General features: G+C 46.8%; 3 protein-coding genes across 4 annotated transcripts in view; 2 read left to right on the plus strand and 1 right to left on the minus strand.

Moving 5' to 3' along the window:
* The window catches only part of LOC139273478 (zinc finger protein 420-like), an 80067-nt gene that overhangs the window by 7207 nt on the left and 46050 nt on the right, over nucleotides 1-26810 (minus strand). The window contains exons 3-5 of the mRNA XM_070890381.1: nucleotides 19787-19873; nucleotides 17643-17757; nucleotides 10805-11904 (exon numbers count right to left, since the gene is read on the minus strand). Of these exons, the coding sequence (XP_070746482.1) occupies nucleotides 10805-11551 (747 nt within the window). The 5' untranslated portion in view covers nucleotides 11552-11904; nucleotides 17643-17757; nucleotides 19787-19873. The remainder of the gene's footprint in view (nucleotides 1-10804; nucleotides 11905-17642; nucleotides 17758-19786; nucleotides 19874-26810) is intronic.
* LOC139273454 (zinc finger protein 239-like) lies at nucleotides 146-4026 on the plus strand. Of its 2 annotated transcripts, none has more exons than XM_070890359.1 (2): nucleotides 146-460; nucleotides 3392-4026. In XM_070890359.1, the coding sequence occupies exons 1-2, from the start codon at nucleotides 309-311 to the stop codon at nucleotides 3840-3842; spliced, it is 603 nt and encodes a 200-aa protein (XP_070746460.1). In that variant the 5' UTR covers nucleotides 146-308; the 3' UTR covers nucleotides 3843-4026. The 2 variants fall into 2 exon arrangements, with proteins under 2 accessions (XP_070746460.1, XP_070746461.1); XM_070890360.1 differs by having other exon boundaries at nucleotides 155-227.
* On the plus strand, nucleotides 25217-25915 carry LOC139274076 (histone H1-like). Its single transcript, XM_070891126.1, has one exon. It carries the CDS (start codon nucleotides 25217-25219, stop codon nucleotides 25913-25915), a length of 699 nt encoding a protein of 232 aa, XP_070747227.1.

Genomic DNA, 26810 nt, shown 5'->3' on the forward strand with positions numbered 1-26810 from the left:
GGCTCACTGATGTTTTTGAGAGAAGGAAATCTGATGCCCTTATCTGGTCTGGCCGATATGTGACTCCAGATCCCACAGCAATGTGGTTGACTCTGAAATATCACTCAGTTGTAACACACTACGACAAAGTTGTTGGGGGGGTTATTTCTCGGACTTGCTGGATCGCCGCCGTTTCTTGCTACTCTCTGTTTTCCAGAGATTCCCGACTTTATTTTATTATTTTAAATGTAATTTTTGTGCGACTATATCCGGGCCTCGGGCCCTGGGTCAGGGTGTGCGGGGGGCTGGGGGTTAGTGCGGTTTTCGGGATGGTGTCTCGGGTCAATCGGTGGTTTGTGTGTTCGGGCCTAGTGCCGATGATGAGCCTCGGACTGGATTTCTGTGTGGCACGGGAGGGAGGCGGGTTGGAGCGGAGGTCCTGTTGTTCCCGGGGAAGGGAATCAGTCTCCGGGTTTTTTAGGTTGATTTTAAGTCGCTGTTACGTTCTTTGGGGAGACTGAGTTTTGTACTTTGGTGGTGTGATTGTCTGATTTTTATTTTTGGATTTTTAATTTAATTGTTTAATAACAACAAATGACCTTGTTTTAACTGTTTGGGTGAGGGTTGTGTTTATGAATGATGGGGCGGGGGGTTTAGGACGCACTTTGCTCTTGTTTTTCGATGTATTTTTGTCTGTGTACACTCCGGTACCACGGCAATAATGCCCTGTTGTGGGACAAGGGGACAGAGACATCAGGCCCGGCGGCACACACTGACATTGATTGTAACTAATGGGACAGGAGCACCGTGGGTCCGAAATCTGATAGAGTGAGAGAGAAATCCGTGTCTCGGTGGCTGATTGTAGTCTGTCGGCCTCACCTTTCACCCTGACTGGGGCTTCACCACAGGCCGGGGGGAGGGGGCGTTCAAGGGTCAGAGGGTATTAGAATGAAAAACGTACAGTGAGAGGTTATGGAGGGTTTAGAGCTCCTCACCTTCCGCTAGGTCAGTCAAAACGAGAAGGACTGTGAGCAGGGACAAGAACTATTTAAACCTACTGCTTCTCTCAGTGATGTGGTGTTAATTGTTTGTTTTGTCTGGTCTTATGGTTCTTATTTCTCCCTCTGCTGTGCTCGAAGGGCCGAATGGCCTACTCCTGCACCTATTTTCTATGTTTTTGTAGTCTGTTGTCCTACCTGTTTGTTAGGTGAAAATGTAGAGGCCCGCCCTCTTTTTGTTCTGTTAGTATGTGATGCCACACCAAGTTGAATACCTGTGGTTTGGGGTGGGCATTTTTTGTGGGAGGGGTCTAATGTTTTATTTTCCTACTGGTTTGTTTGTTTCTTTTCTGCCGTATATCTCCTTTTCCCTTACTTTCCATAAATTTTTGTTTTTTGATTTAAATAATAAAAAATATAAATTTTTTAAATTATTGTTTAGGGTTTGGTTCTGTTATATTCTTATTACTGTCTTAGTTTTGCTATCTGTTTTTATATTTTGTGCTAGTTTACTTTCATAGTCTACCTTCCCTTAATCATTTTTTTGGTCATTCTTTGCTGGTTTTTAAAAGCTTCCCAATCTTCTGTCCTCCCACTAGTTTTGGCCACTTTGTATGCCCTTGTTTTTAATTAGGTACCATCCTTTATTTCTTTAGTTAGCCATGGATAGCTATTTTTTCTTTTACACCCTTTCCTCCTCACTTGAATGTATTTTTCTTGAGTTATGAACTAGCTCCTTAAATGTACGCCACTGTTCATCAACTGTCCTATACTTGAATCTATTTTCCCAGTCCACTTTATCAAACTCTGCCCTCATAACTTTTTCTCTCCTTTATTTAACCTTAGTACGCTGGTTTGAGATCCAACTTTCTCGCCCCCCCCCATCTGAATTTGAAATTTAACCATGCTATGGTCACTCATTCCAAATGGATCCTTTACTAGGAGATTGTTTATTAATCCTGTCTCATTACACAGGACTAGATCTAAGATCGCCTTCCCCCTGGTTGGTTCCGTTACATATTGCTCAAGGAACCCGTCCCTTATGCACTCTATGAATTCTTCCTCAGGGCTATCCTGACCAATTTGATTTGTCCAATAAATACAGAGGTTAAAATCCCCCATTATTATTGCTGTTCCCTTTTTACAAGCCCCCACTATTTCTTGGTTTATACTCTGACCAACAGAATTGCTACTGTTAGGGGGCCTATAGACTATGCCCACCAGTGACTTTTTCCCCTTTATTATTCCTTATCTCCACCCAAACTGTTTCATCATCCTGATCATTCGAGCCAATGTCATTTCTCACTATTGCAGTGATTCCATCCTTTATCAACACAGCTATTTTGTTTCCCTGGAGTTCCTATTATGAGTTTCAGAAACTTCGGTGCCAAGTGGACCAGGTGTTTAAAGATTTCCCTCTTTCCATGTTGCTGTTAGTTAAAGGTACAGAGACTGATTTCCCCCCCATTATGCATCTTTAGTAGTTAAACAAAAATCCTTCCTGTTCGTAATGAGTCACATTCTGCACTGGGGGAGATGGCTGGTGACTTCAGCCTTTAAAATACTCCTCCTCTTGTTCAAATCCCTCCAAGGCCTCGCCCCTCCCTATCTCTGTAACCTCCTCCAGCCCGCCAACCCTCTTAAGAAGGAGAAACAATTTTCAGTGTCAGAAGGGTCGGTAACCAGAGTGGAGTTGAGGTAAAAGATCAGCCATGATCTTACTGAATGGTGGAGCAGGCTCAAGGGGCCAATGGGCCTACTCCTGCTCCAATTTCTTATGTTCGTAAAGGGTTGTGGAAATGCAGAACTCGATGTTTTCCATATAACTGAGACTGGGGGCCAATTGAACAGGCTCAAGGGGCCGAATGGCCTATTCCTCTTTCTATGTTCCAGTGATGACTTTTGTAAACAGCTTTTACAGGGGTTTAGAAGGGGAGGATACGCCGAGGGGATTAAACCTGGGCCCCTCCTGTGAATGTGACTCAGTCACACTGGTCAGTGCCTGTAGCCACTGAGCCATTGGGAGGATAGTCCAGTGACCCTGCTGGAAAATGCATGATGAGGCCTCAGGCGAGGGCAATGGAATAGCCTGTCGACACTCACTGTCGAGGTTCACACATGGACATTGGGCACATGAGTCACATATTGGAGAGAAACTGGTGAGTGTAGAACTGAACCCAGCCAGAGTCAGCACCTTTAGGGGAGGAGAACCAGTGAGTGTAGAACTGAACCCAGCCAGAGTCAGACATTAGTGAACCAGTTGGGTTTTTACGACAATCCGGCCACTTTCAAGGTCACTTTGTTGTCATGCCGCCCCCACAAATTAGCAGATTCATTAAGTTTAAATTACTAACCTGCCTCTTTGTATGTTCTCTCTCACACTGCCTTTTTCCTGTTCTAAATTAATTTTACAGGGTATTCGAAGGGGAGGATTTGCCAACGGGAAACTCAAATCGCACACCGCATCAAGATCTGACAGCGTCACTCGATTCATCGGGACCTGAATATCATCGGCCTCTCAATATAGAAGCAAAAAGCACCGTTGACAGTGGGGAGAAAGTGTACACGTGTTCTGTGTGTGGACGAGGCTTCAGCCAAATCTCTGGCCTATCGAGACACAAGCGCAGTCACACCGGGGAGAGGCCGTTCACCTGCTCCGAGTGTGGGAAGGGATTCGCTCGTTCATCCCACCTTCTGATACACCAGCGAGTTCACACTGACGAGAGACCTTTTAAATGTCCGGACTGTGGGAACTGCTATAAAAGCTCTGGGGAACTGATGTACCATCAACATGTTCACACTGGGGAGAGACCGTTCACCTGCTCTGAGTGTGGGAAGGGATTCACTCGTTCATCCATCCGCTGACACACCAGCGAGTTCACAAGTGACTGCAGGGGATGGATTCTGCTGTTGTTGCTGCTGTTAGTCACATCCAGGACTGAACCATGTTCATTCTGACAGTTGGGGTTTGTTTCTGCTTAATAACCCTATAACTGGGCTGGAGTTTAATATTCTGGATGAATGGGAAATAAATCAGCTTTGCTTTAAACACATTGCTGTGGATTTTTGTCTTTCCCACCTGAGTGTTTAGCATCACCTGGCTGGAGCTCAGAGAGGACAATCTGGGGGGAGGATTGTACGGGTGAAACAGAACTTCAGCCTGGACACAGTCCTTCAGGGAGAGAGGCAAACAGCACTTTGGTCTTTCTCGTCTCTCTGCACTGACAACAAAGTCGCCGTGCGGGTTAATCTTGAGCTGTGTAAGAAATGTTCCCAGCCGCTCTCTTCCATGGTTCAGACTCCTGGGCATGGAACAGAAGGCTCCTTTAGAAATGAACCCCGGTGCTTTGTTTGCTTTTTAAAATGGCCGTATTAACCTGCGTCACTACTTTTAGTGATTTGTGTATCTGTACCGCTCGATCCCTTTGGTCCTCGGCCCCATTTAGACTCTTATTTCCCAAATAGAATGTGGCCTCCTTATTCTTCCTACCAAAACGCACCACCTCACACTGATCTATACTGAAATTCATTTCCCAATTACACACGCATTCTGCAAACTTATTAATGTCTTGCATTTTGTCACAGTCTTCCTCAGTATTAACTCTACCTCCCAATTTGTGTCATCTAAAAATTTGGAAATTTTACTTCTCATTCCCGAGTCCAAATCCTTTATTTAATTAGTGAACAACAGTGGTCCCAGCACCAATCCCTGTGGAACATCACCTCCCACCTATTGCCAGAACAGTGGTCCCAGCACCGATCCCTGTGGAACCACCTCCCACCTATTGCCGGAACAGTGGTCCCAGCACCGATCCCTGTGGAACCACCTCCCACCTATTGCGTGAACAGCGGTCCCAGCACCGATCCCTGTGGAACACCACCTCCCACCTATTGCCAGAACAGTGGTCCCAGCACTGATCCCTGTGGAACACCACCTCCCACCTATTGCCAGAACAGTGGTCCCAGCACCGATCCCTGTGGAACAGCACCTCCCACCTATTGCCAGAACAGTGGTCCCAGCACTGATCCCTGTGGTACACCACTGCCCACCTATTGCCAGAACAGTGATCCCAGCACCGATCCCTGTGGAACACCACCTCCCACCTATTACCAGAACAGCGGTCCCAGCACTGATCCTTGTGGAACACCACCTCCCACCTAATGCCAGAACAGTGGTCCCAGCACCGATCCCTGTGGAACACCACCTCCCACCTATTGCCAGTCTGAGTAGCTACTCTTAACCCTACTCTGTTTCCTGTTTTGTAACCAGCTTGCTATCCACAACAATATGTAAGATCTACAAGATGATCAAAGTCAGGCCACGTGGAGTGAAGGGCCAGGCAGCAGAATGGATGGAAAGATGGCTGCAAAATAGGAATCATTTGTTGGAGTTGAGGGCAGTTTTTTGCCATATTTCCATTCATTCTGTTACCTGACCTTTGACTCCACACTACCTGACCGTGGTCATTTTGTAAGACCGTACATACTGCAGACACAGTGCACCAGTGGTGGGAGGGGGTGGATATTGAGCCCTGTGGCACGGGCGCTGATGAAGTGGGTTTCTCTGAGTTTTGAGGCAGCCCAAGTGGCATTTTTCACCACTTTCCAATTTTTAAAATAAAAATCTTATTGCCAGTTTATTGAAGCCATTAAAAGCCTCTCGGGTCGCACAATAAAATGAGGCCTCATAGCTTTCCACCAGAGTTAGAATCACAGTTAGAAAGCATTTAGTGACTGAGCCAGACTGGGCCGGGCCTAAGGTGCGAGTTAGTGATGGAAAAGTGGCGGCCAGCGTACTTGGCTCCAGGACTGAGAACCCGGGCACTCAGGTCTGTGTATATTGATTGATGAATTTTGTTCATTGCCCAGTCTCAGTCGCAATGGTGGGACATCCTGCTGTCCAGCCGAGGCGGAGATCCCCAATGGAGGGCTCTCTACGCAGGGGTCCTTCCCTGCACCATTGGGGATCTGGGGTGGAGAGTGTTGCATGGAACAGTCGTGTGAAACGGTTTTTATAATAACTTTTATTTATATAGCGCCTTTAACTTAGTAAATCGTCCCAAAGGTGCTTCACAGCAGTGTTAACAAGACACAACATAAATTTGACACCGAGCCACAAAAGCAGATGACCGAAAGCTTGGTTAAAGAGGTAGGTTTTAAGGAGCGTCTTAAAGGAGGAAAGACAGGTAGAGACTGAGGTTTAGGGAGGGAGTTCCAGAGCTTGGGGCACAAACAGCTGAAGGCATAGCCACCGATGGTTGAGTAGAGATAATGAGGGTTGTTCAAGAGGGCAGAATTTGAGGAGCACAGACGTCTTGTGGGGCTGTGAGGCTGAAAAAGACAGGGAGGGGTGAGGCCATGGAGTGATTTGTAAACAAGGATGAGAATTTTGAAATCGAGGTGTTGTGTAACCGGGAGCCAGCGTAGGTCAGAAAGCACAGGGGTGATCGTGACTTGGTGCGAGTTAGGACACAGGCTGCTGAGTTTTGGATGACCTCAAGTTTATGTAGTATAGAATGTGGGAGGCCAGCCAGGAGTGAGTTGGAGTAGTCAAGTCTAGAGGTAACAAAGGCATGGATGAGAGTTTCAGCAGCAAGAGAGTTCTTAACGCCCTTCCAGACTCGAAGGCTGGTTTGTGTTTTGCAGCCTAGAGGAGTCCATGGCCCATGTATATATTCAATGTGAGAGGTTGCAGTCCCTGTATAGTTACCTGAAGGGGTGCTCCTCAATTTTTGGTTCCCCTCCGTCTCCTCCCCTGAAACTGCTGACTCTGGCTGGGTTCAGTTCTACACTCACTGGTTCCCTACTTTTTGTGAAGTGCTCTTGGCACTTTATTAAACACACACAGCAGACGCACATTAATGTGATGGGAGATCACTGACATACAAGCAGCCAGTGGTGTGGAGCCTCCTGAGAGTCTGGTCCTTTTACAGCCAATATTTACAGGAGCTGGGGCACAGGAAGAGTCCCATTAAAATCACTGATACATTTGTTAATTAAAAATAGTAATTTTGCCTTAATTTACAGATGCTTCCTGACCAGTCCTCATTTCTCCTCCATTTAGAGATGCTCCCTGACCAGTCTCCATTTCTACATTTACAGACACTCCCTGACCAGTCCCCATTTCTCCTCCATTTACAGACGCTCCTTAACCAGTCGCCATTTCTCCTCCATTTACAGACGCTCCCTGACCAGTCCCCATTTCTCCATTTACAGACACTACTTGACCAGTCCCCATTTCTCCTCCATTTACAGACGCTCCCTGACCAGTCCCCATTTCTCCTCTATTTACAGATGCTCCCTGACCAGTACCCATTTCTCCTCCATTTACAGACACTCCCTGACCAGTCCCCATTTCTCCATTTACAGACGCCCCCTGACCAGTCCCCTATTCTCCTCCATTTATAGACACTCCCTGGCCAGTCCCCATTTCTCCTCCATTTACAGACGCTCCCTGACTCGCTGGGGATTTCCCGGCACTTCCTGGTTGTCCCGGAGTTTGTGTCTGAAACTGGCGGGTAGTTGTGGGGAGGTGGATAATGCGGAGTGTTGTCTCTCGGGCCTGGGCCCGCACTCGGTGTGTGTGAAGACCCCCCAGGGATTAGGAAGAGCGGGGCGGGGCCAGAGCAGCAGTCGGATGGTCCTCCAACCAATCAGTGTCCGAGGGGCGGGGCTTGCGGCACCCAGTGGGCGGGGATGAGCCCGGATGTCCCTGATTGGCTGAAACTCTGCCCCATTGTTAAAGCTGATTTCTCTCAAACTCCAGGAGGAAACGGGACCTTTCTGTTGTGGCTTTAAACAGATGGAACCCTGAAGGGTGGAGCAAACATTGCAACATTTGTTTGTGAAATGGATTGATTCAGGACAGACAGCAGGGATTCAGGAAATAACACAATGCAGTGAGAAAGGAAATGCAGTGGAGGTTGTGTAGATGGATTGTCAAAAGATGTTTGATAAGGTGCCGGACAGGAGGCTTGTTGATCAAATTAAGGCTCACGGTATTAAAGGGAATGGGGCAGTGTGGAGAGGAATTTGGGTAAAGGGCAGAAAACAGAGAGTAGTGGTTAATGGATGTTCTTCAGACTGGAGGGATGTAAACAGTGGTGTCCCCAGGGTCAGTGTTAGGACCATTGCTCTTCTCAATACAGAGAAATGATCTGGGCTTTGGTATATGGGGCACATGATCAAAATCTCCAGGGAACACCAAAAAGGGCCCATGGCCAACTGTGAAGAGGACTTTAAGTGCCTTCATTGTTTTTACATAGGTTAGTAATTGGGGCAGGTAGATGTGTAATGAAATTTAATGCAAAGAAATGTGCTGTGATAGATTTTGGGAGGAAATGTACATTAAATGGTAAAACTTTCAATGGAGTAGAGGAGCAGAGAGATTTAGGGTTGTAAGATTCTAGCTAATTCCTTGTCTTATTAGGGATTGAGAGTCCACTGTTAGAACACAAGAACATAAGAAATAGGAGCAGGAATAGGCCATCTGGCTTCTCGAGCCTGCTCTGCCATTCAATAAGATCATGGCTGATCTGATCCTGGTCTCAACTCCACTTCCCTGCCTGCTCCCCATAACCCTTGACTCCCTTATCTTTCAAAACTCTGTCTATCTCCACCTTAAATATATTCAATGATTAATTATTAGCAATTTTAATATCTTAAGAAATATAATTTGACCAGATTCTCTGTGCTCTACCACATCAGAGTAAACATGCAAGTCCCACGTGTCCACAGTAACAGACACGAGGTCAACCCGCTGGATGGAACCTCAGGCACCCTGAGCTTGATCTCCGGTGTCTCCAGTCCTGATTACCTCCTTACATCAGTCTCCCCTCACTGTTATACCCTGCAGTGATCCACCTCTGGCACCGGACTCTTCTTTGTCTTCTCTGCTCGGTTTGGGCAAGAAGCTGGGAAAAGACAGCTGGAATTTCTCTAATTTACAAGGACACTTTCCCTGGTTCCCAGCAGTTACTTTTCTTCAGTAATTTTGTCAGTATCGCTAAACTCCCCTGCCTGCTGTTAGTAGTTGTTTCTTATAGTTTCACAATTCTAGGTATAAACATCACACATTATAATCTAATCTATTGTGTTACTCACTCTGGTTTGAGCTTACATTGTGGTTACTAACAGACAAACCCTGTTCTTTCCCCTGATCTGATTACAGATTCCAACAGTGGGTTCAGTGAATGGAATGTCTCATCAGTGTTGCCATAGTGACCTGTCTGCAGTGAATCGATTGTTTGAGTTACCTCAGATTAAACTTCTCTTTCCCATGATGCACATTATATCAGCCACTTTATGTCAATGTGTTTTAGCCATGTTATGTTAATATCTCTAAAACCTACAAGGGCTTCAGATACATAAACCTTTAAAAGTAGGAGGGACAAGTGATAAAGTGGTTAAAAAGCACATGGGATCTGAGGTTTTATAAATAGGGATGTGGAGTACAATGGGGCAAAGGTCATGTAAACCTGCACAAATCATTGGTTAGGCTGCAGTTCGAATATTGTGTCAGGTTTTGGGGATCTTATACCAGGAAGGATGTGGAGGCCATGGAGATTCACTGAGATGATACCAGGGACAAGAGCCTTTAGTTATTGGGGAGATTGGAGAAACTGGGGTTCTTTTCATTAGAACAAAGGGTAATTGGAGATCTGAGGGAGGTGTTCAAAATTTGATCATGTAAATGAGGATAAACTATTTCCACCAGTCGATGAGTCAGTAACTCGAGGGCATCAAATTCAAATCATCACCAAAAGGCTCAGACCCAGGGAGGAACTATTGAGCACACTGTACAACAATGTTCAGGACACTCACCCCTCCGGATCTGTGTCCAGGGGAGGAACTGATGGGTTTCTCTTATCTTTGGGTTAAATGATGTTCTCATCGAGGTGATGGATGTCAGTGCTGGGGAATGGGGTATTCTGAGATCATATTGTCTGCCTGAAGCACTCTGCAGTCAGGAACAGCACAGGTTAGATACAGAGTAAAGTTCCCTCTACACTGTCCCATCAAACACTTCCAGGGCAGGTACAGCACGGGTTAGATACATAAAGCTCAATCTACACTGTCCCATCAAACACTTCCAGGGCAGGTACAGCACGGGGTTAGATACAGAGTAAAGCTCCCTCTACACTGTCCCATCAAACACTTCCAGGGCAGGTACAGCACGGGGTTAGATACAGAGTAAAGCTCCCTCTACACTGTCCCATCAAACACTTCCAGGGCAGGTACAGCACGGGGTTAGATAGAGAGTAAAGCTCCCTCTACACTGTCCCATCAAACACTCCCAGGGCAGGTATAGCACAGGATTGCTGCATTGTCGGCGTTGCCATCTTTCAGATGAGTCGTTCAACGGAGGCCCCATCAGCCCTCAAACAATATCACTCAAACAGATTATCTGGCCATTGCTGTTCATGGCAGCTTGCTGTGTGCAAATCATCTGCTGCATTTCCTATACTACAGCAGTGAATGCACTTCAAATGTACTTTGATATTGTTGTACTTCATTGGCTGTAAAGCACTTTGGGACATCCTGAGGTCATGTGAGGTGCTGCATAAGGACAAGTCTTTGTTAAATGGAGGAGAAAAGTTCCAAAAAAGGAACAGTTGGTAACAGGACAACAATTAGTCTCCTCTTATAATGGAGAAATCAAGGAATCGACACAGTGTGTTGGAACCAAAACTGATTTATTTGTCAGATAGCCAGAAAATTAAACTCCGGCCCAGTTACAGGAGAAACACAGCCCGACTATCAGAATGAACACGGTTCAGTCCCGATGTGGTTCACAGCAGAATCCAACCCTGCAATCACTTGTGAACTCGCTGGTGTTTCAGCAGGTTGGATGAACAAGTGAATCCCTTCCCACACTCAGAGCAGGTGAACGGTCTCTCCCCAGTGTGAGTGCGTTGGTGCATCATCAGACTACTTCTGCTTTTAAAGCTCTTCTCACAATCAGAACAGTTAAAAGGCCTCTTATTAGTGTGAACAAGTTGGTGTGTAGTGAGATGGCATGACTGAGTGAAACCCTTCCCACACTCTGAGCAGGTGAACGGTCTCTCCCCAGTGTGAGTGTGTTGGTGCATCATCAGCTGATTTCTGCTTTTAAAGCTCTTCTCACAGTCAGAGCATTTAAAAGGCCTCTTATTGGTGTGAACAAGGAGGTGGGCAGTGAGGCTGGATGACTGAGTGAATCCTTTCCCACACACAGAGCAGGTGAATGGCCTCTCCCCGGTGTGAACTCGCTGATGTCTCAGCAAATCCATTTTGATTTTAAAGCTTTTCTCACAGTCAGAACATTTAAAAGCTCCCTTATCAGAGTGAACAAGTTTATGGCGCCTCAGTTCCCCGGAACTTTTAAAGCATTTCCCGCAGTCCAAACATTTAAAAGGTCTCTCCGCAGTGTGAACTCGCTGGTGAGCTACAAGGCTGGATGAATGAGTGAATCCCTTCCCACACACCGAGCAGGTGAACGGCCTCTCCCCAGTGTGACTGCGTCGATGAATTTCCAGCTCAGATGGGTAACCGAATCCCTTCCCACAGTCACTACATTTCCACGGTTTCTCCATGGTGTGGCTATCCTTGTGTCTCTCCAGGTTGGACGATCAGTTAAAGCCTCGCCCACGCACATAACACGTTTGCAGTTTCTCCCCGCTGTACATGGTGCGATTTTTTTCAGGCTGTGTAACTGGTTAAAGCTCTTTCCGCAGTCAGTGCACTGGAACACTCTCACTCGGGTGTGTGTGTCTGGTGCTTTTCCAGTCACACTGATGTTTGAAATCTTTTCCCACAGACAAACATTTCTCCTTTCCCTTTCAAAGGCCGATGATATTCAGATCCTGATGCATCGAGTGACTCTGTCAGATCTTGACACAATGTTTGGTTCGAGTTCCCCGTCTGTAAATCCTCCCCTTATAATACCCTGTGAAAGGAGTTTGCAAAACTCATCACTGTAAGGACAGGACAGAAATTCAGAACAGACAATTCTAGTTTCTATGGAACATTCTTTTCTGTCTTGTTCCCCCCAAAGCTGTAAATCCCCATCCCTCCTCCCTGAGCGGAAATCCAAACCCATCGCACAATCTCCATCATTTCTTCCTTCTCGCTATTTTCTTCCTCCCCTGAAGGTGCTGACTCTGGCTGACTTCAGTTCCACACTCAATGGTTCCCCTCCCTCTCCTCCCCTGAAGGTGCTGACTCTATCTGGGTTCAGTTCTACACTGTATTCTACGGGTATGCTGAGCACCGAGTGTGTGCCTGAAATACGTTCTGGTCAGATACAGAGTAAAGCTCCCTCTATACTGTCCCATCAAACATGTAGAAAGTAAGTTTGAAGTCAGAGGAAACAAGGGGAAAAAAATAAATTGAAAAGCTTTGTCTAAATGCATGTAGCATTCGCAACAAAATAGATGAATTGACGGCACAAATAGATACAAATGGGTATGATCTGATAGCCATTACAGAGACATGGTTGTAAGGTAACCAGGACTGGGAGCAAAATATTCAGGGGTATTTGACAATTCGGAAGGACAGACAGAAAGGAAAAGGAGGTGGGGTAGCATTGTTAATAAAGGATGGGATCAGTGCGTTAATGAGAAACGATATTGGCTCAGAGGATCAAGAGGTTGAATCAGTTTGGGTGGTGATAAGGAATAATAAAGGGAAAAAGTCGCTGGTGGGCATAATCTGTAGGCCCCCTAATAGTAGCTACACAATTGGACGGAGCATAAATCAAGAAATAATGGAAACTTGTAAAAAAGGAACGGCAATAATCATGGGCGATTTTAACCTTCATATATTTTGGTCTCCGTATTTAAGGAAGGATATACTTGCATTGGAGGATATTCAGAGAAGGTTCACTAGGTTGATTCCAGAGATGAGGGGGTTGACTTATGAGGATAGGTTGAGTAGGTTGGGCCTAGACATATTGGAGTTCAGAAGAATGAGAGGTGATCTTATTGAAACTTATAAGATAATGAGGGGGCTCGACAGGGTGGAAGCAGAAAGGATATTTCCACTCATAGTGGAAATTAAAACTAGGGGACATAGTTTTAGAATAAGGGTCCGCCCATTTAAAACTGAGACGAGGAGAAATTTATTTTCTGAGGGTTGTAAATCTGTGGAATTCTCTGCCCCAGAGGGCTATGGAGGCTGGGTCATTGAATATATTTAAGGCGGAGATGGACAGATTTTTGAGCGATAAGAGAGTAAAGGATTATGAGGAGCGGGCAGAGAAGTGGAGCTGAATCCATGATCAGATCAGCCATGATCTTATTGAATGGCGGAGCAGGCTAGAGGGTCCAAATGGCCTACTCTTGCTCCTATTTCTTATACACTTCCAGGGCAGGTACACACGGGTTAGATACAGAGTAAAGCTCTCTCTACACTGTCCCATCAAACACTCCAGGGCAGGTACAGCACGGATTAGATACAGAGTAAAGCTCCCTCGACACTGTCCCATCAAACACTCCAGGGCAGGTACAGCACGGGTTAGATACAGAGTAAAGCTCACTCTACACTGTCCCATCAAATGCTAAACCCAGACCATAATGAGCACGGCTCAGGGAGGTTAGTTGCTAGGCACTGCAGTGATGTTATAAAGCAGGGCCAGTCAGCCCAGCGGGTCCTCTCCTTGTCCCGGGGAAGGACCAGGGCCTAGAGTGTGGAACACAACCAAGGGGGGGAAGGAGGTGTAAATGAAGGAGTCGGGACGGAGGGACACCAAGCTTCAGTTTTAGAGCCTGTAGACTTCAGATGGGAAGAGTGAGTTCAGTAGTTTTAGGATCCAGGGAGAGAGCAAGGCACATTGCACATATTCCTATTATTTTATCCTTCTCTCCTCTCCTCCCCTGAAGACGCTGACTCTGACTGGGTTCAGTTCTACACTCACTGGTTCCCCTCCCTCTCCTCCCCTGAAGGTACTGACTCTGGCTGGGTTCAGTTCTACACTCACTGGTTCCCCTCCCTCTCCTCCCCTGAAGGTACTGACTCTGGCTGGGTTCAGTTCTACACTCACCAATGTATGACCTATGTGCCCAATCTCCATGTGTGATCCTCGACAGTGAGTGTCGACAGGCTATTCCACTGTCCTCACCTGCATTTTCCAACAGGGTCACTGGAGCCTCCTCCCAATGGCTCACTGGGTAAAGGTAACACCCAGTGTGACTGAGTCATAGCCACAGGAGGGGCCCAGGTTTAATCCTGTTTGAATATCCTCACCTTCTAATCCCCTGTAAAAGCTGTTTACAAAAGTCATCACTGTAAGTAGGAACATAGGAACAGGAAAAGGCCATTCAGCCCCTTGAGCCTGTCCCACCATTCAATTAATCGTGGCTGATCAGTATTTTAACTCCGCCTACCTGCCTTGGTTCCATTACCTTAATACCCCTGCCTAAGAAGAATTTATCAATCTCAGTTTTGGGATTTTCAATTGGCCCCCAGCCTCCGTTTTATGGGGAACAGAGTTCCGGATTTCCACTATGCTTTAAGAGCATAAGAAATAGGTACAGGAGTAGGCTAAACAGCCCCTCGAGCCTGCCGCGCCATTCAACAAGATCATGGCTGATCTTCTACGTCAACTCCACTTTCCCGCACTATCCCCATATCCCTGGATTTCTTTGCTGTCCAAACATCTATCGATCTCAGCCCTGAATACACTCAATGACTGAGCATCCACAGCTCTTTGGGGCAGAGAATTCCAAAGATTCACAACGCTTTGAGTGAAGACATTTCTCCACATCTCAGTCCTAAATGGCCGTCCGTTATCCTGAGACTATGACCCCTAGTTCTAGACTCTCCAGACAAGAGAAACAGCCAATCAGCATTTGTGTGAGGAAGTGCTTCCTGACATTAGTCCTGAATGGCCGAGCTCTGATTTGAAGGTTGTGTCCCCTTGTTGTGGACTCCCTCACCAGAGGAAATAGTTTCTCTCCATCCACCCCATCAACTCCTTTAATCATCTTAAACACCTCAATTACATCACCCCTTAATCTTCTATATTTCTCATAATTTACAAACTTCATCACTGTCAGTACAGGATCATAGAATCACAGAAGTTTACAGCATTGAAGGAGGCCATTCAGCCCATCGTGTCCATGCCAGCCAACAAAGAGCTATCCAGCCTAATCCCACTTTTCAGCTCTTGGTCCATGGCCTTGTAGGTCTCAACAATTCAAATGCATAATCCAAGTTCATTTTAAATGCTGCAAGGGTTTCTGTCTCTACTATCCTTTCAGGCAGTGGTTTCCAGACCCCCACCACCCTCTGGGTGAAGAGATTTCCCCTCTAAACATCCTACCACTTTAAATCTACGCCCCCTGGTTGTTGACCCTCTGCTAAGGGAAATAGGTCCTTCCTATCCACTCTATCTCGGCCCCTCATAATTTTATACACCTCAATTAGGTCTCCCCTCAGCCTCCTCTGTTACAAAGAAAAAAACCCCCAGCCTATCCAATCTTTCCTCATAACTAAAATTCTCCAGTCCAGATAACATCCTCCTAAATCTCCTCTGTACCCTCTCTAGTGCAATGACATCTTTCCTGAAATGTGGTAACCAGAACTGCACACAGTACTCTAGCTGTGGCCTAACTAGTGTTTTATACAGTTCAAGCATAACCTCGCTGCTCTTGTATTCTGCGCCTCGGATAATAAAGGCAAGTATTCTGTATGCCTTCTTAACCATCTTATCTACCTGTCCTGCTACCTTCAGGGATCTGTGAACATGCCTTCCAAGGCCCTCCGTTCCTTGACACGTCCGTGCAAGCACATACACCAAATGTTTGAACCTGCGGTTCCTCTTGTACTGAGCAGGATTACTATTGCAACAACACTACTATTTTCTAATTTATTTTTAAAATAAGGAAGATATCCCTAAAAATAGATGAGTGAAAGTTCTTGTTGAATTTTCCTCATGAGTGTCACTTAGTGGGATCAAGTTTTGGCCTGAGTTGCTCCTATTTTCTTGGAGCAACTAGTTTAGAATGGAGTATCTTAGAAATTGCAATTCTCGTCATTTAGTTTGCTCCAGTTCTAGTGAGTTAGAACAGTTTCATTTTAGAACAGATTTTTTTTCAAAAGAGAGCGTGTCTGGCCACTTACGCCCGTTTTGCAAGTTTAGGCAGCGAAAACTTACTCCAAACTAACTTAGAATGGAGTAAGTGTAGATTTTTGCACGCTCAGAAAAACACTTGGAAATCAGGCGTAAGGTACTGAAGGTACTGACTCTGGCTGGGTTCAGTTCTACACTCACTGGTTCTCCTCGCCTGAAGGTGCTGACTCTGGCCGAATTGAGTTCTAAACTCACTTGTTCCCTTCCCTTTCCCTCCCCTGATGGTGCTGACTCTGGCTGGGTTTAATTCTACAATCACTGGTTTCCTCTCCCTCTCTGAAGTGCTGGCTATCTTAGATCTGGTCCTGTGTAATGAGATAGGATTAATAAACAATCTCCTAGTGAAGGATCCCCTTGAAATGAGTGATCGGTACCTCTCTGTTTCTGGTATCAGAGTGTGTGTTTTATTCTGTACCTGTCAGTTTTTGTGAAGTGAGTGAGAGATTTATTCTGTACCTGTCAATCTCTGCTATGTGTGAGTTGGGATTTATTGTGTACCCGTCAAGTTTTGATATGCGAGTATGGGTTTTATTCTGTACCTGCCAGTTTCTGGTATGTGAGTGTGGGTTTTATTCTGTACCTGTCAGTTTCTGGTATCTGAGTGTGTACTTTAACCTATATCATCAGCTTCTGGAAGGTAAGTGTGGATATTGACCAGTATCTGTCAGTTTTTCGGATTGGAATATGGATTTTATTCTGTACCTATCAGATTCCGGTATGGGAGTATGGGGTTGAATCGGTACCTGTCAGTTTCTGATATGTGACTGTGGTTTTAATCTGTACCGGTCACTTTCTGGTATCCAAGTGTGGATTGCATTCTGTACCTGACAGTTTCTGGAATCTGGGTGTTGATTATATTCTGTACCTGTCAGTTTTTGCTTTGTGAATGTGGATTTTATTCTGTTCTGGTCAGTTACTGCTGTGTGAGTGTAGGAATTAATATATACCTCCAGTTTCTGGTATGTGATTGTGTTTTTTTTCTGCACCTGTCAGTTTGTGGTAGATGTGTAGGGTGTCAGTTTCTGGTATTCAAATGTGGATTTTTATCTTTATATGTCAGTTTGTGCAATGTGAATGTGGGATTCATTTTGTATCTCTCATTCTGGGGTAAGTGAGCGTGTGTTTCCTCTGTACCTGTTAGTTTCTGGTATGAGAGTGTGGGTTTTATTCTGTATCTCTCATTCTGGGGTAAGTGAGCGTGTGTTTCCTCTGTACCTGTCAGTTTCCGGTATGTGAGTGTGGGTTTTATTCTGAACCTGTCATTTTCTAGTATCTGAGTGGGATTTATTCTGTATCTGTCAGCTTCTGGTATGTTAGTGTGTTTTATCCTATATCTGTGAATTTTTTTTCCTCATTATATTGGATGAATGCGATTCAGAAATATTTCGAGTAGAGACGAGCTATTATGCGTCAGTGGTACAGTGAGTGAGTGTGGGATTCACTCTGTATCTGACAGTCAGGGGTACAGTGAGTGAGTGTGAGATTCATGCTGTATCTGTCATAAATGCAAATGTTTGTTGTTGTTGTAGAAATGAAATTTTTCAGTTACTTACGGTGGTTAACATTTACGCAGAAGAAAATGTCAGAAGCAGCCTCGTGGATAACCGTGAGGAAAGTGCTGTTACTGGTGAGATCACGATTTGCTCGATGCAAACTTGGCTAATAACTCTAGAGGTGATGGAAAAGAAAGCAACATTTTGTGACGTTTGAGCGAGATGAGAAAACATAATCAGCGCGAGGAGCCCGATCAGAGAGCTGGCGGGCAAGAAGCATTGAGCTCCTGTTTACTGCCCGATGCTATTTCCAAAACAGCAGGGAAGAACGGTCCCTGGATCTGGGAACTTGCGGAGGCCTTACAGCACATGGATCCAGGAGGCCATTCAGTCCCTCGAGCCTGTTACATAAGGAACAGGGGGAGGCCATTCAGTCCCTCGAGCCTGTTACATAAGGTACAGGAGGAGGCCATTCAGGCCCTCGAGCCTGATACATAAGGAACAGGAGGAGGCCATTCAGTCCCACAAGTCTGTTACATAAGGAACAGGGGGAGGCTATTCAGTCCCTCGAGCCTGTTACAGTGGAACAGGAGGAGGCCATGCAGTTCCTAGAGTCTGTTAAATTAGAATTGGAGGAGGCCATTCAGTCCCTCGACGTGTTACATAAGGAACAGGGGGAGGCCATTCAGTCCCTCGAATCTGTTACATAGGAACAGGAGGAGGCCATTCAGCCCACCGAGAATGTTATAGGAACTGGAAGAGGCCAATAAGCCAGTTGCACATGTTATAATGCAATTGGAGGAGGCCACTCATCCCATCTAACTTATTACACAGGAACAGAAAGTGGCTGTTCAGCACCGAATGTTGTTAGACAGGAACAGGATGAGGCTATTCTTCCCCTCGAGCCTGTTTCATTGGATCAGGAGAATGCCATTCAGCCCTTCCATTCTGTTATGTGGGAAGAAGTGGAGACCATTCAGCCTCTCTAACATTAGAAACATGAGCAGACCACTCAGCCTTTGATTCTGTGACATGGGAACAGCAGGATGTTTTTCATCCCCTCGAGCTTCTTACATTAGGAACAGGAGAAGACCACTCAGTCCCTCGGGTCTGTTACATAGGAACAGGAGTAGGCCAATTCCACCCCTCGGAACTGTTAACCAGGAACAGGAGGTGACCATTCATCCCCTCGAGCCTGTTAGAGGAATTGGAGGAGGCCATTCAGCCCCTCCTGCATGTTATATGGGAACTGGGGGAGGACATTCAGCCACTCGAGCATGTGGTATAGGAACAGGGGGAAGACATTCAGCCCCCAAGCATGTTTAATTAGGATCATGAGCAGGCCATTCAGCCCTTTGACCCTGTGACATGGGAGCAGGAGAAGGCCATAGAACCCGTCAAGAATGTTATATAGGAAGAGGAGGAGGCCATTCAGCTCCTCGAGCCTATTACATTAGGAACTGGAGAGGGCTTTTCAGTTCCTCGAGCCTATTACATTAGGAACCGGAGGAGGCCATTCAGCTCCTCGAGCCTATTACATTAGGAACTGGAGAGGGCTTTTCAGCTCCTCGAGCCTATTACATTAGGAACTGGAGGAGGCCATTCAGCTCCTCAAGCCTATTACATTAGGAACTGGAGAAGGCCATTCAGCTCCTTGAGCCGATTACATTAGGAACTGGAGAAGGCCATTCAGCAACTGGAGTTAAAAAGCAATAGGACAACACAATTCTGCCCCTCGGGTCTGTTACATTAGGAATAGGACAAGGGCAATCATCCCCATGGGATTGTTTCATGGGAACAGGAGGAAGGCATTCAGCCCCTCGAGCTTGTTCCATCGGGACTGGAGGAGGCTATTCAGCCCCTGGAACCTGTTACACAGGAATAGAAGTGGCTATTCATAAGAACTAAAGGAGGCTATTCAACCTATTCTAACCTGATACACAGGTACAGGGGAAGGTCATTCTGCCCCGAGAGCTTGTTACATATTAACAGGAGGAAGCCATTAAGCCCCTCGTGTTTATTACATTAGGAACAGGAGAAGGCCACTCAGTATCTCCAGTCTGTTAATTTAGGAACAGGAGGTGGCCATCAGCCCCCTCGGGCCTGTTACACAGGAATAGGAGGAGGCCATTCAGCACCACAAACATGTTTAATTTGGATAACCTGTCTATGTACCCGCACACTGTGATCGGTACCGAACCTACTGTGTGTGAGAAGGAGCTGGTTGCACTGTTCCTTATGTCTCAGGTGGAGGAAACTTCACATTTGTTCCAGTTCCTTCAATTCCTTGCCTGCAGGAGGATAAGGTATCTCTGATCATTCAAGAACAGGAGAGGTAGAAAAGACTAAAGTGATGAATGTAATCGTTCAATTAATATTCATTATGAACATTCACAAAGGGAAGCCAGCGATACAAACAGTGTCAGTGTCTGACTCCTCTGCAGCACTGAGCTTCTGCACACCAAGTGTGTTGGGCAGATTTACAGCAATTTACTGACATCCAGATACAACCCAACCCCTGCCCTGCTTCAGGAATGGGACTACCCGATGGGGCACGGACTTTTACACAGCTCAGATTGCTACTCCCCTCTCCCAGGGCACTAACCGTTCAACCAAAAACAAAGAGCCACTGTTTAAAACATGTCCTTCACATTTCTCACCCGGTGCCTGCAATAGATGCTCCTTGTATAAATCCTCAGTGTCCGGCTCTGCTTCCACTGCTCGCTGTCCAATGACAACAAACACGATGAGACTGGAACTAAAGCAGGAACGTTCACTACTGATTTGCAGGGAGAAAGCAGGAATGATTGTCAACAGCAGATCCTTCCCATTCTGTCTCCCTTACCCGGGACACACGCTGTCCACACACAGCCCGAGAATGGCCTCTCCCTTCCCCCACTCACTCCACGCACTGAGACCAGTTCTTGCTCCACTCCGCCTGTTACACACAGACTCCGACTCCCCCTGAATTTCCCCCGGACTCAGTGCCGATCTCTGAGCCCATCTGCGGACACGCTCCTAAAGCGATGTGCTGCTGTAAGGAGGCTGCAGCTCGCTGCCTTACCCCGGGGCCGCGGTGACTCAATTCCCGGTTGTTTAAACCACCTTCTTCCGCTCACTGAGCGAATGGCGCTCACAGGCAGGGCTGGGGGAGGGGAGGGCGTATGCGCTCTTCTGCTCACTGGCAATCGACCCAAGGGGCGGGGCTTATCCGCGCACGCGCAGCTCGCTGCAATAATTCAGCCTTTAAAAATCAAAGTGAACTTTTCCAAATTTACTTTTATCAGAATCTGAGCAAAGGAACTGGGCCTGGGGGGGCAAGGACAGAGAATGTTTAAAGCTGGGAACCTTGCCCCTTTGAGATGCTCAATTTGGGATCATTCCGTGCAGGGTGTTTTTCTCTTCGTGAGCCCGTCTTCACAAAACATAGAAACATAGAAACATAGAAAATAGGTGCAGGAGTAGGCCATTCGGCCCTTCTAGCCTGCACCGCCATTCAATGAGTTCATGGCTGAACATTCAACTTCAGTACCCCATTCCTGCTTTCTCGCCATACCCCTTGATCCCCCTAGCAGTAAGGACCTCATCTAACTCCTTTTTGAATATATTTAGTGAATTGGCCTCAACAACTTTCTGTGGTAGAGAATTCCACAGGTTCACCACTCTCTGGGTGAAGAAGTTCCTCCGCATCTCGGTCCTAAATGGCTTACCCCTTATCCTTAGACTGTGACCCCTGGTTCTGGACTTCCCCAACATTGGGAACATTCTTCCTGCATCTAACCTGTCTAACCCCGTCAGAATTTTATATGTTTCTATGAGGTCCCCTCTCATTCTTCTGAACTCCAGTGAATACAAGCCCAGTTGATCCAGTCTTTCTTGATAGGTCAGTCCCGCCATCCCGGGAATCAGTCTGGTGAACCTTCGCTGCACTCCCTCAATAGCAAGAATGTCCTTCCTCAGGTTAGGAGACCAAAACTGTACACAATACTCCAGGTGTGGCCTCACCAATGCCCTGTACAACTGTAGCAACACCTCCCTGCCCCTGTACTCAAATCCCCTTGCTATGAAGGCCAACATGCCATTTGCTTTCTTAACCGCCTGCTGCACCTGCATGCCAACCTTCAATGACTGATGTACCATGACACCCAGGTCTCTTTGCACCTCCCCTTTTCCTAATCTGTCACCATTCAGATAATAGTCTGTCTCTCTGTTTTTACCACCAAAGTGGATAACCTCACATTTATCCACATTATACTTCATCTGCCATGCATTTTCCCACTCACCTAACCTATCCAAGTCGCTCTGCAGCCTCACAGCATCCTCCTCGCAGCTCATACTGCCACCCAACTTAGTGTCATCCGCAAATTTGGAGATACTACATTTAATCCCCTCATCTAAATCATTAATGTACAGTGTAAACAGCTGGGGCCCCAGCACAGAACCTTGCGGTACCCCACTAGTCACTGCCTGCCATTCTGAAAAGTACCCATTTACTCCTACTCTTTGCTTCCTGTCTGACAACCAGTTCTCAATCCATGTCAGTACACTACCCCCAATCCCATGTGCTCTAACTTTGCACATCAATCTCTTGTGTGGGACCTTGTCGAACGCCTTCTGAAAGTCCAAATATACCACATCAACTGGTTCTCCCTTATCCACTCTACTGGAAACATCCTCAAAAAATTCCAGAAGATTTGTCAAGCATGATTTCCCTTTCACAAATCCATGCTGACTTGGACCTATCATGTCACCTCTTTCCAAATGCACTGCTATGACATCCTTAATAATTGATTCCATCATTTTACCCACTACCGATGTCAGGCTGACCGGTCTATAATTCCCTGTTTTCTCTCTCCCTCCTTTTTTAAAAAGTGGGGTTACATTGGCTACCCTCCACTCCATAGGAACTGATCCAGAGTCAATGGAATGTTGGAAAATGACTGTCAACGCATCCACTATTTCCAAGGCCACCTCCTTAAGTACTCTGGGATGCAGTCCATCAGGCCCTGGGGATTTATCGGCCTTCAATCCCATCAATTTCCCCAACACAATTTCCCGGCTAATAAGGATTTCCCTCAGTTCCTCCTCCTTACTAGACCCCCCGACCCCTTTTATAACCGGAAGGTTGTTCGTGTCCTCCTTCGTGAATACCGAACCAAAGTACTTGTTCAATTGGTCCGCCATTTCTTTGTTCCCCGTTATGACTTCCCCTGATTCTGACTGCAGGGGACCTACATTTGTCTTTACTAACCTTTTTCTCTTTACATATCTATAGAAACTTTTGCAATCCGTCTTAATGTTCCCTGCAAGCTTCTTCTCATACTCCATTTTCCCTGCCCTAATCAAACCCTTTGAAACATCGGAGGGACGGCGGAGTAGGAGTGTTTGCTGGGACTGTGCAGGAGTTAATATCTGACAGAAACTGTCCCAGTTTAGTTGAATCAGAGTGAAACACTCGGTTACTGAGAGTAATACCGAACGGCCCTGAGCTGCAAGATTACAGGGAGTACAACAGGCAAGCGAGGGTTAAATGTGGGACCTTGTTTCTCTCACTCTCTGACACTGTCCCGCAGTGTGGGATTAATAATGTGTCTGTATGTGGTACAATATCAGTGAGAGAGGGGACTGTATCTTCTGTCTCCCCAATGGGAACTTTCAGGATAAAACCGGACCTCACAGATCAATTGGGACAGATACCGTGTAAGTCTTTCTGTGTCTCACCGTCCTGCCTCGATCTCTCCGATCTCTCACTTAGCACTCTCCCCCATCTCTGACTCTGTTACAATCCTTTTCTCTTGTACTGTCTGTGAAGGGGGGATACTGTTATTTCGCGTGATGTGGAAACACTTGTGAGTACAACACTATAGGAGCAGGGAGGTCTTACTGCAGTTGTACAGGGCCTTGGTGAGGTCACACCTTGAATATTGTGTACAGTTTTGGTCTCCTAATCTGAGGAAGGACATTCTTGCTATTGAGGGAGTGCAGCGAAGGTTCACCAGATTGATTCCAGGATGGCAGGACTGTCATATGAAGAAAGACTGGATAGACTAGGTTTATATTCACTGGAATTTAGAAGAATGAGAGGGGATCTCATAGAAACATATAACATTCTGACGGGATTGCACAGGTTAGATGCAGGAAGAATGTTCCCAATGGTGGGGATGTCCAGAACCGGGGGTCACGGTTTAAGAATAAGGGGTAAGCCATTTAGGACCGAGATGAGAAGAAACTTCTTCACTCAGAGAATTGTGAGCCTGTGGAATTTTCTACCACAGAAAGTTGTTGAGGCCAGTTCGTTAGATATATTCAAAAGGGAGTTAGATATGGCCCTTACGGTGAAAGGGATCAAGGGGTATGGAGAGAAAGCAGGAATGGGGTACTGAAGTTGCATGATCAGCCATGATCATATTGAATGGTGGTGCAAACTTGAAGGGCCGAATGGCCTACTCCTGCACCTATTTTCTATGTTTCTATGATACTGTTTCTGTTTCTCTCTCTGGTGCTATACATGACGGTGTGGCACTGTTACTGAGCGTAATATGGAAACACTGATACCAAGTGTAAGACTGATAATGTGTCTGTCTCTTTCTCTCTCTTTCGGTGGTGCTATACATGAATGTGTGATACTATTATTGAGAGTAATATTGAGACACAGTTAGGGAGTTTAAGACTGATTCTGTGTCTGTCTCTCTGTCGCTCCCTCTGATAGCCATCTCTGGGTGGTGAGTATGGGATGGATAGGATACCAGTTACTGTTATATGTCCCTCATTTTCGGAGGAGAGAGAGAGAGAGAGACAAAGAGAGGGTGGAGGGGCGGTGAACTCATAATTTCTATTTTCACGTTAATCAAACATATTTCTGCGTGCGAACAATGTAATAACTTAACAGCATATATGGGTTAAGCCAGCCTCTGCTGTGATTGGCTCCTGCCCCTGAATCTGGGGAACAGACACTCTGAGGAACGCCGGCCTCAGAGTGTTTAACACTTACTGAGCTAGGAAACTACAACTAACCCCGAGAATCGGCAGCACAGGCCGAGCGGAGAGGTAACCCTGTGCTGGGAGCTGTAAATCTGGGACAGTTTGTGCTGTGAATGTGCAGATGTGAACATTGTGTGAGCGAGAGTGTGTTAAAGGGGCGGGCCGGTGAGACGAATGTCACTTTGTTTGTGTCATCGCCGGATTCCAGAGTCCCGCTTGTGTAAAATTCAAAGATTTTCCTGTCACAGGATCGCCCTGCTGCCCTGCTCAGGTCTAAAGTGGGAATTAAACGTCAAGTTTGATGTGATTTCAAATTTCAATCGAAAAACAGAGAAAATGTCCGCGATCGGGTGAGAGAGCGCGATCAGTGCAGCAATGCTGCCATTAATTCGGAGGAAGCTTTCTCGACAACAAACATCCCGGTCTTCGGGACAGAAAGAGGCCAGTCTGGGAATCTGGAGGGCCCGGGTTGAATTGGAATCGGACAGTTAATGAGGAGAGAGAAACACAGAGAGGCTGGAGGGGCGGGGAGCTGACAGCAGGATGTCTCGCCCCGTCCGCTCGCTGCCTTTAAGTTGCTCTGTGCCGCCGCCTCCCGTTTCATTTCTGACCGAGCTCTGACTGTCAGAGAGATTTTCCACAGAGTCGCCGACATGACTGACACTTCAGCCGCCGAAACAGCTCCTTCTGCCGCCGCCGCTCAAGCCAAGGCCCCCCGCAAGAAGAAGAAGGCAGCTCCCCGCTCCAAGCCAGCCGGCCCCACGTTGGGCGAACAGATCCTCAAGGTTGTGACCGATGGCAGCGATCGCAAGGGGATGTCTCTGGCCGCGATAAAGAAGGCTCTGGCGGCCAAAGGCGTGGATGTGGAGAAGCGCGGGTCCCAGATCAGGTTCAGTATCAAGAGGAATGTGACAAATGGCTTCCTGGTGCAGACCAAGGGCACGGGCGCCTCGGGCTCCTTCAAAGTCGCTAAGAAGGAAAACCAGGGGAAAGTGGGAAGGAAGGTGAATAAACCAGCAGCCAAGAACTCTCCAGCCAAGAAACCAGCAGCCAAGAAATCTCCAGCCAAGAAACCAGCAGCCAAGAAATCTCCGGCCAAGAAACCAGCAGCCAAGAAATCTCCGGCCAAGAAACCAGCAGCCAAGAAATCTCCGGCCAAGAAAACGAGCACCAAGAAGGCGCTAACAGTAAAAAAGTCAGCGAAAGCGGCGGCTGGGAAGAAGGCGGCAGCGGCGAAGCCCAAGAGCCCCAAGAAGGCCTCGGGCGCAAAGGTGAAGGCGGCCAAAAAGGTGGGAAAACCGAGGGCCAAGGCCAAATCAACAAAACCCAAGAAACCAGCGCTCAAAAAGTAAATAAAAAGTGCAACTTGTAAACATCTGAACCCAAAGGCTCTTCTCAGAGCCACCCACGCCTCTCAGAAAAGAGTTGATCCCCGAATCAAATGATCCCTGTCCCGGGGCCGGGCTCAGATTTCAGACAGAAATCATTGAACATGAAGCCAGGATCCCTGGTGACTCGCTGACATTGGCTGCACCCACCCCTCCCCCAGTGTCTGCAATAAAACACACAGAGAATGGGATGTCCGGCCCGGGCCTCACTGTAACTGGGGATGTGTTCAGCTCCAGTCTCAGTTCCTGGTCATTGTCATTTCACAGATTCAGGGGGAGAGTCTGTGAGACGGTGACACTGGCGGAGATACCCCGCCTCACAACTCAAACCCCAAACACCACATTCTCCAAATCAGCTGGAATAAGGTGTTTGAAAACTGCTGAACCCGTCTGTGAGAGGAAGTGTGGGGAGATGGAACAAGGTCTGAGATTGACAGGGAAGGGGCTGTATATAGGCGGGAATATTCGCGATTGTTAATTGTAGCGGGACTTTATTTAAAAGCTTCAGGTTCCTGGAAGCTTTGAATATAAATTCCGAGTCTGTTTCGGTTCTATTGTCGGAAAACGGTTTGAAATTAGCGGCTGCAGAAAGCTGGAGCGGAGCTGGAAGATCAGAGGCCGCTCTCTGCTCTGTCTGTCAATCTTGACTATGTCTCCTCCCCTTCCCGCCTCTCTCACTCTGCGCTTTCTCAGTCAGGTCGGCTCCGGCTCTATAAAAAGGAGCCGGCAGCCGTTCACTTCTCATTCAGCGGCAGTTTAAGTGAAGAGTCATTATCATGTCTGGTCGCGGGAAAGGAGGCAAAGGACTGGGTAAAGGCGGAGCCAAGCGGCACCGTAAAGTGCTCCGTGATAACATCCA

The sequence above is a fragment of the Pristiophorus japonicus genome, chromosome 9 (genome assembly GCF_044704955.1).
Source record: "Pristiophorus japonicus isolate sPriJap1 chromosome 9, sPriJap1.hap1, whole genome shotgun sequence".
In the NCBI taxonomy this organism is placed as follows: domain Eukaryota; kingdom Metazoa; phylum Chordata; class Chondrichthyes; family Pristiophoridae; genus Pristiophorus; species Pristiophorus japonicus.

Excerpts from the sequence above, each read along its gene's own strand:
- LOC139274076 (XM_070891126.1), top strand. The coding sequence starts at position 25,217 with ATGACTGACACTTCAGCCGCCGAAACAGCTCCTTCTGCCGCCGCCGCT.
- LOC139273454 (XM_070890359.1), top strand. The coding sequence starts at position 309 with ATGGTGTCTCGGGTCAATCGGTGGTTTGTGTGTTCGGGCCTAGTGCCG. Across the intron at positions 461-3,391 it reads TCAGTCTCCGGGTTTTTTAG|GGTATTCGAAGGGGAGGATT; the intron begins GTTGATTTTAAG and ends TTAATTTTACAG.